Below are 9,398 nucleotides of genomic sequence, written 5' to 3' on the forward strand. Positions count from 1 at the left end.
AGACCAAAATGTCCCAAACAAAGACTGAATAAGGGACCACGGATCACTGTAACAGAGGCCTTAGCTTCTGGATGACTCTCTCAATGAGTCTTTGGTGACTGTGCAGTAAAGGACAAGAAGACAGGGAGTAATCATTGACCCACCTTTGCTTGAGTCCTAATAATATTCCTTTTGGAAAAAATTGACAATGCATTTCTTCTTGTTTAAGCAACAGGTGGTTGTGATGGACACTTTTGCCTTGACAAACCCACAAAGAAGAAGATAATTGAACTTCCAAGGACGGAAAAGGTGAGAATGAGACACATACTAACATCAGGACCTAACCCCAAGGTAGCAGGGCAGGAAAATTGTAGAAGCAGCCCCTAATGAGGGGAACTCTCTGAGGGATTCAGCACGACAGTACTTGGCACTTCTTTATGTAATAGCTGCTTCTTTAGTATCTTTGCTTGGTGGACGTTTATAAGATTAAATAGGCAAGAGGACATCATAAATTCAAAGGGAGGAAAGAGTGAAAAAAAGAAGAAAAAGGCTTAAACCCAGACTTAGCGTTACAAACTAGGATACGCAGGAAACACTGTTTGGAGTGTCGAGTACGAAGGCTGACACTGGGATTATCTCAGATTGTTGGTTCATCTCAATAGGGAAAAGATTGGTGGGATTCTGTGGGGTATCTTTTCTTCCATTCCACTCTTTGAGGTCCCAGGATTTATTTTAAACAGAGGAGGAAGAGAAGAGGTGAAGGGTAGAATTAGCAGTTATTTTGGGCATAATTTATTCCCCAGGCCACTCCCCAGTATTGACTTTCTCCTTATGTTGGAATTAGGAGGAGGACATCTTTTTCTTTGCCTGTATCCCAGGAATAGGAGTAACCTATTTTTCTCTCTCTCTCTCTTTGTTTTCACCTGAGATGCAGTCTCACTCTGTCTCCCAGGCTGGAGTGCAGTGGTACAATCTTGGCTCACTGCAACCTCTCCCTCCTGGGTTGGAGCAATTCTCCTGCCTTGGCTTCCAGAGTAGCTGGGATTACAAGTGTGCACCACCATGCCCGGCTAATTTTTGTATTTTTAGTAGAGATGGGGTTTCGTCATGTTGGCCGGGCTGGTCTTGAACTTCTGACCTCAGGTGATCCATCCACCTCAGCCTCCCAGAATTCTGGGATTACAGGCATGAGCACCCAGCCAGGAGTAGCCAATTTCTAAGAATAATGACTTGATCCAAGAGATTTAGGAACTCCAATCTCTTCCAGTTCAGATGTTTTAGAATAATTTCCATGCCTAAAGACTGTGATTTACTTTTATTTTTTGAGACAGAGTCTCTGTTGCCCAGGCTGGAATGCAGTGGTATGACCTCAGCTCACTGCAACCTCCACCTACCAGGTTCGAGCGATTCTTGTGCTTCAGCTTCCCTAGTAGCTGGGATTACAGGCTTGTGCCAGCATGCCCAGAGAATTTTTGTATTTAAATTTAGTAGAGATGGGTTTTCGGCATGTTGGTCAGGGTGATCTCAAACTCCTGGCCTCAAGTGATCTGCCTGCCTTGGCCTCCCAAAGTGTTGGGATTATAGGTGTGAGCCACTGCACCCGGCCAAAACATGTGATTTTATGTCTTCTAGGAAAATAGCATAAAATTCAGCACTCCAAACTTTTGGTTTTTAAAATTATGTTTGACATGTTACTGTTGACAAACAGAGGACTCTGATTAATATCTCCAGGAAGCCATCACTATTGTTGTGAGTCTAAAGGTTAAAAAGCTGAGATTTAGGAAGAGTTAACACTACATAATTCTAGATTCTGTTTTTTTTCAGGAAATAAATCTTTATATATATTTGTACTTTTTCTATATACACACATACAGCGGGGCTAAGCATGCATCCTAGTTTGCCTAGAACAGTTCTGGTTCATGCCTCTGTAATTATGAATAGCATATACTTTCATTCTCCAAAATGACCCAGTGCAGGCCAGGCACAGTGGCTCATGCCTGTAATCCCAGCACTTTGGGAGGCAGAGGTGGGTGGATCACTTGATATCAGGAGTTTGAAACCAGCCTGGCCAACCTGGTGAAACCCCATCCCTCCTAAAAATACAAAAATTAGCTGGGCATGGTGATGCATGCCTGTAGTCCCAGCTACTTGGGAGGCTGTGGAGGAGAATCGCTTGAACCAGGAGTCAGAGGTTGCAGTGAGCAGAGATCGCCACATTGAACTCCAACCTGGGTGACAAAGTAAGACTCCATCTCAAAAAAAAAGAAAACCAAAAACAAAAAAACGAAACAAAACCTAAAACTAAAACAAATGACCAAGTTTATGGCTGGGTTTGGTGGATCACACCTGTAATTCTGGTACTTTGGGAGGCCCAGGCAAGAGGATTGCTTGAGCTCAGGAGTTTGAGACCAGCCTGGGCAACATGACAAGACCCTATCTCTACTAGAAATAAAATAAATTAGCTGAGCGTGGTGGTGTGTACCTGTAATCCCAGCTATTTGGGAGGCTGAGGTAGGAGGATAACTCGAGCCCTTGAGAGGGAGGCTGCAATGGGCTGTGATTATGCCACTGTACTCCAACCTGGGTGACAGAATGAGCTCTTGTCTCAAATAAATAAATAAATAAATAAAATTTAAGAAACAAATTATATGCTAGTCTGTTTAGAAGCCCCTTGGGTGTTGGATATAGAGACCTTTGAGCACATGAGTTGGAAGAAGTTTCTATAAGAAATGAACAGCCCAGGACTGGGTGAAGTGGCTCACGCCTGTAATCCCAGCACTTGGGAGGCTGAGGTGGGCAGATCACGGGGTCAGGAATTCGAGACCAGCCTGACTGACCAACTTGGTGAAACCCGTCTCTACTAAAAAAAAAAAATGCAAAAATTAGCTGGGCATACTGGCATGCACCTGTAGTCCCAGCTACTCAGGAGGCTGAGGCAGGAGAATCGCTTGAACTTGGGAGGCAGAGGTTACAGTGAGCTGAAATCACACCATGGCACTCCAGCCTGGGTGACAAAGTGAGAAACCATCAAAAATAAAAATAAAAATAAACAGCCCTTCAGCTGGGCATGGTGGCTCACACCTGAAATCCCAGTACTTTGGGAGGCCGAGGCAGGTGGATCACCTGAAATCAGGAGTTCAAGATCAGCCTGGCTAACATGGTGAAACCCCGTTTCCACTAAAAATAAGAAAATATCATATGGGTATGGTGACACATGACTGTAATCCCAGTTACTTGGGAGACTGAGGCAGGAGAGTTGCTTGAACCCGGGAGGTGGAGGTTGCAGTGACCTGAGATCACACCATTGCACTCCAGCTTGGGCAACAAGAGCAAAACTCCATCTCAAAAAAAAAAGAAAAGAAAAGAAAAGAGAAGAACAGCCTTGTGGGTATGGCTAACAGTCAAGAAGAAAGGAACAAGAAAGGGAGACTGATCACCCAGCAGTAAGTTGAAGCCTATAGGCCATAGAAAGCAGGGCAATCTAATATTAAATTTGTGTCAATGTACTGTTATGATGTAAACTTGCAGTGTGCTCCCATACTCTTTGTAATAAAGGCAGCTGCACACATCAATGCCTCATGTGAGAGATGGTTCCGAAGTTAGAGGAAAAGGAGCTCTGTCCCCTATGTGGGTCAGTGCGGTACATGAGGACAGAATAGTAGCATGTGTGGGAAGCAAGATGACCCATCCAATGCCAAGGCAGGAGTTCAGAGTGAAGGGCTCCTGAGAGAAGCATAAGTCACTCATTCCTTCTCCAGAATTATAAAAGACATCGGGTTATGGATATGTTGGTGGAAGTGGATACGCAAAGCTCCCACCCCGACATAAGATGGGATTTGAGGCAATTCATTAGAATCTCAAAGGATGGAGTACTTCTGATAAATTTTGATCTGAAGCCATTAGTTTGTTTTAGTGATGAACCTTATATGAAACATCCACGAAACCTTATTTAATTTCTGCAGGATGTTTTTGAGGATGGTGCTTCCTCAGTACCCTCTTTATGAGGACCCACAAGAAAATGTTCTTTTAGGTTTCGTTACTGACGATGGTTAGGCTTATCTTGAATAGTTAATTAATTTGTCGAATCTCGTTTCCTTCTCTGCCTTGTTGGCTGCTGGATCCAAATCTGGATCTATCTACACTGAACAAAGCACCTCACAGCACACAACGCAGGTTCGAACCTTACTCTTGGCTCTGTCTTGTCTCTCCTACTCTTGTTTTTCCTCAGACCCAATTTCCTTATTTATTTATTTATTTATTTAATTTGAGATGGAGGTTTGCTCTTGTTGCCCAGGCTGGAATGCAATGGCACGATTTCAGCTCACCACAATCTCCGCCTCCCAGGTTCAAGCAATTCTCCTGCCTCAGCCTCCCGAGTAGCTGGGATTACAGGCATGTGCCACCATGCCCAACTAATTTTTGTATTCTTAGTAGAGATAGGGTTTCATCATGTTGCCCAGGCTGGTCTTGAACTCCTGACCTCAGGTGATCCACCTGCCTCAGCCTCCCAAAGTGCTGGGCTTGCAGGCATGAACCACCGTACCTGGCCACTTATTTTGAATTTTTAAAATTTATTGTATCATAATTTTTTTAATTTTAAAAATTTATTGTAGCATACTTTTTTATTAGCAACCTTAATTAATTAATTAATTTTTATCTTTTTATTTTTTAAGAGAGGAACTCTTGCTCTGTTCCTTAGGCTAGACTTGAACTCCTGGGCTCAAGCAATCTTCCTGCCTCAGCCTCCCAAGTAGCTGAGACTACAGGTGCATGCCACTGTGCCTGGCTAATCTTAACGCATTTTTAAAAACCAAAGAAAACAAACATACAGGCAAACGAATTTCTCCAGAAAATTTCAATTCCTTATTTTCCACTTAGCATTATTTTCTGTGTGTCATCATACTTTACTCTCTATTGAAATGACATGAGGCTGAGTTTTGCCACATGCATGTGGGTTTTGTAAATGTCCTGAAATTCTTTCACAAAGCACATATAGTAAAACACAGTGAATTATATTTGGATTGGAAATCTCATCATGGAATGAGGTATTGGCAAGGGAAGGGAGAGGAAAGGCATGGTGTTAGAAGGATAGGAGTGCCATAGGTAAGAGCGGACCAGTTCATTTATGTGTTTGTTTATGAACCTGATGTAAGAGTCTAGATGCTGAGAACAAGTTTCCTCACTAGCTAAGGCTTGGGTTGTTAGGGAAGACAATAGGGCTAACCTGGAGGGATAACTTGGCGGTGTTTCAAAAAGTGCGAACTCACCACTGTAGCTGCAAACCTAGCCTTGGGAGACTAACTACAAATGGCCTGAGCCCAAGTGAACTGAGCTTTTATTTGCGCCTACACATTTTAGTCATTAGAAGAGTGCTGGCAATAGTATCTCTGGATTATTCCCCTTATGAAAGATTGCTTCCCATCTTGAAAACATGTTATTACGGTTAGCCGAGTGCCATAATCGCTTATAAATGCTTAACAGGTTGAAAGAAAGACAGGACTCTATTAGTGCCAGAAACACAAGCTAAATATTTTATTAGATTTTAAAGGAGAAAAGTGGAGAATCTAAATACTTCAGTACAAATCCATGGCTCGTCTAAGAGAGCCAACTTTGGCGTTTGTAGCCCCCCAGTCAAGAAATCTCCTGTACTCCCCCGGCCTCAGCAGATACTGCCTCCCCCTGTAGTTGGGCATCTCATAGAGGATCCAGCTGCCCTCCAGCACATTGAGGGAGTGAATTTCAGTGAGGTGGAAGCGGTCCTGAACAGAGAGACAGTCATCTGTGAGCTCTGACATTTGTCCTCTCAATTCATCTCTCTCGTAGATCTTCATTCTGTAAGTGCCAGAGTGCTGGAGTAGCAGACGGAAAAGCAAGAAACGAACAAAAATAGATTGAAATTCAAGTTCCAGTCCCTACATCTCCCCTGCTACAGCTGCCGAGAAAGTTCTCCCAGGCCAAGTTTGCTTCCAGAACAACCATGTTGCAAAGTGAAGGGGCTGTTCCACCCCCAGTCACCCACCACTGAGTCTAATGATTCATCGGCAGATCGAGGTCTTTGGGAGTTAAGATTTGCTTACAATAAAATTTATCACATCACTTTAGTGCCTGTTATTTGAGAAAGGCTTTCTCAAAGGAGAAAACTGAGAATCATTAGAAAGCTAAGTGTCATATTATATACAAATAGCGAAAGGGAAATAAATCTTGGGACCTCAGAATCACGCAGCTAAAGGGAAAATCCGAGCTAAGAACTGCTTAGGGCAAAGCTGCCTCCCATTCTATTCAAATTCATCCCTCGGAGGCTCACCTGAGACAAATGCATATCTGATTGCTTCCTCTCCCCTACTATGTATATAAAGATGCAGATTCACTGAGCCAGACTAACTTGCATATTCAGTGGAAAGCTGATCAAGGACTCAAAAGACCCTTTTTTCTCTTATCTACTTCTAACCAGGAAGCCCCTACTTCCTGCCTTAGCAGACTGAACCTATTTACATCCTACACGTTGATTGATGTCTCAAGTCTCCCTAAAATGTATACAAGCAAACTGTACCCCCAACCACCTTGGGCACATGTCTCAGGACTTTCTGAGGCTGTCATGGGTGTGTCCTTAACATTGGCAAAATAAACTTTCTGAATCGACTGAGATCTGTCTCAGATATTTGGCATTCAGTATTACACACAAACACACACACTCATTTGCTGAGACAGGGCCTCCCTCTGTCACCCAGGCTGAAGTGCAGTGGCATGATCATAGCTCACAGCCCTCTCAGCCTCCTGAGCTCAAGTGACCCTCCCTCCTTAGTCTCCCTAGTAGTTGGAATACAGGTGTGCACCATCACATCTGGCTGAGTTTTTGTATCTTTTTTGGTAGACACAGGGTCTTGTTATGTTGGCCAGGCTTGTCTCAAACTCCTGGACTCAAGTGATCCAATCATCTCAGCCTCCCAAAGTGTTAGGATTACAGACCTGAGCCGCAGAGCCCTGATCATTTGATATATTACCATTGTTTAAAAGATAGCAACATTTAGCTATTTTCTGTAAGACTAATGTATTTGTTTTTATGTAACATATGGAGCAAAGACTCAAGCTCTTGTAAAACAAAATGACATGTTTTCCTTATCTCTGCTTTCATAACCCCAGTTTCAGTTCAAAAATTTGTTTTTAAATTGAGATGGAATCTCACTCTGTCATCCAGGCTGGAGTGCAGTGGCTCAATCTCAGCTCGCTGCAACCTCCACCTCCCCAGTTCAAGCGATTCTTCTGCCTCAGCCTCCTGAGTAGCTGGGACTACCGGTGCCTGCCACCATGTCCAGCTAATTTTTGTACTTTTAGTAGAGACAAGGTTTCACCATGTTGGCCAGGCTGATCTCGAACTCTTGACCTCATGATCTGCCTGCCTTGGTCTCCCAAGGTGCTGGGATTACAGCCTTGAGCCACTGTGCCTAGTCTTCAATTCAAATTTCAACCTGTCTGACTTTTAAGTTTCCTTTCCAGACTCCTGCTCTCAACTTACTCATTTCCCTCAGAAGCAAGGATCACCTTCATTCAGTTTGTTTTGATGACACTGTATCCCATGCCTCCCACATGCTACAGTTCTAAGAACCCTGCAATCATTCCCCAGAAAATGTGGAATCTCAAACTTTAGTTTCAGATTTGGCCTTTTCTCTAATTTATACCTCTAACTGAGCTAATAGGTACTGACCATTAAATTAGAATAGAAATCAGAAGACAGGATCCTATCTTCACTAGGAGGAATAATCAAGTAGAAAAGTAAGACAAAGCAAACAGAAGTATTTTTTAATCAATTAAACAGCTCCAGATTATATTTATACATTTTGATATATTTGATTTCTGACTTGCTATGGCTTGAAATGAACATTTAATACATTTTATCTTGAACCAATGGTAAATTTAGTCTCCTCCATGTCCTGATTTTTCTTAATTAGTCTGTGATCTTTTAACTTTTTGATTACGTTTAAAATATAAAATCTGGGAGCATGTGATTTAAAAAAACACAGAGTTTATGAGGAATGGCTTCCCAACTGAGACATGTTCTAGACTGGCCGGCTTTTACTGTCACTTCCGCTTTCTGTCCTCTTGTTGGAACTATTTGGTTTATGAATAATATGATTAAATAGGCCAGAGGCGGTGGTTCATGCCTGTAATCCTAGCACTTTGGAAGGTCGAGGCAGGCAGATCACTTGAGGCCAGGAGTTCGAGATCAGCCTGGGCAAGATGGTGAACCCCATTTCTACCACAAATACAAAAATTAGCTGGGCATGGTGGTGCATGCTTGGAATCCCAGCTACCTGGCAGGCTGAGGCAGGAGAATCTCTTGAACCCAGGAAGTGAGGCTGCAGTGAGCGAGACTCTGTCTCAACAACAACAACAAAGAATAATATCATTAAATAGCTTTTATTTTCAAAAAGATGGAAGGCAAAGACAGGGCCACACTCACCGGGGGGATGAGGCGGCAGGAGCGGATGGAGTCGCTGAGGCCCATCCATTGCTGGTGATCCGGGTACTCCCCGCGCCGCAGGAAGTACTGCTGACCTTGGTAGTTGGGGCGCTCGTAGATCATCCAGCAGCCGCTCTCCACCCGGATGGAGTTGCAGCGGCTGATACAGGGCTGCAGGTTGGGGGAGTCAGTGGTGCATTCGTGGCAGCGGCCCTGGAAGGCCCGGTCCTCATAGAAGGTGATCTGCAAAGTGGAAGACGTGGGAGCAAGGAGCGATTGGTCCCCACTGAGACCACTACCTCAGGGTAGTGCATCCCGTACCCAGCACTTACCTTTCCCATGCTGAAGGAAGCAAGCAGACGTGCTCTCGGTGCTGTGTGGGACTGGGGGAGCGTCACTGTATATATAGCAGCCCGGACTGCTGCCTCCACAGGAAATCACACAAAAGGACCCATTTTGGTGAGTAAGGGGATTTGCAAGCTTGCTGCTCTCCCTCCCCTGGTCATTGGGGTTGGCTGAATGGTTTACTCTCATTCTTTCTGGTAGGTTCGCGTTGTTCTAATTCACTAAAGCTGTTGTTGCCATCGAAATGAATAGAGTACACTCTTAGTTGAGCAAAAGGATGGGAGAAATTCTGTCTCTATGCTTTTATTTTATAGGTTACTCTGCTTAGCTGACTTCTCAAACGTCATTAAGCTAAGTAAGGAATTCTGCTCAGGGACTGGTGGTATTTTTTAAAAAACGTTTTAAAAGCCAGAATTTAAATAATAAGGAATCTTAAAGAAGAGGGAATCAAGTGAAGTAATCTGTGAAAGTGCATTAAAAACCATAAAGCTTAGTTCAAACTCAAAATTCTGTGATCAGCCTGGTGAGGTGGCGCATGCCTATAGTCTCAGCTCGTTGGAAGGCTGAGGCAAGTGGATTCCTTGAGCTCAGGAGTTCGAGACCAGCCTGGGTAACA

General features: G+C 43.7%; 1 protein-coding gene across 1 annotated transcript; it reads right to left on the bottom strand.

Moving 5' to 3' along the window:
• Window positions 1-5,487: 5,487 nt before the first annotated feature.
• LOC100413688 (gamma-crystallin B) lies at window positions 5,488-8,816 on the bottom strand. The gene is made up of 3 exons (XM_002749714.7): window positions 8,770-8,816; window positions 8,438-8,680; window positions 5,488-5,828 (listed from the first exon to the last, which is right to left on the bottom strand). Exons 1-3 carry the CDS (start codon window positions 8,776-8,778, stop codon window positions 5,553-5,555), a joined length of 528 nt encoding a protein of 175 aa, XP_002749760.2. The 5' UTR covers window positions 8,779-8,816; the 3' UTR covers window positions 5,488-5,552.
• Between the last annotated feature and the right edge of the window lie 582 nt (window positions 8,817-9,398).

Source organism: Callithrix jacchus, chromosome 6 (genome assembly GCF_049354715.1).
Source record: "Callithrix jacchus isolate 240 chromosome 6, calJac240_pri, whole genome shotgun sequence".
NCBI lineage: Eukaryota > Metazoa > Chordata > Mammalia > Primates > Cebidae > Callithrix > Callithrix jacchus.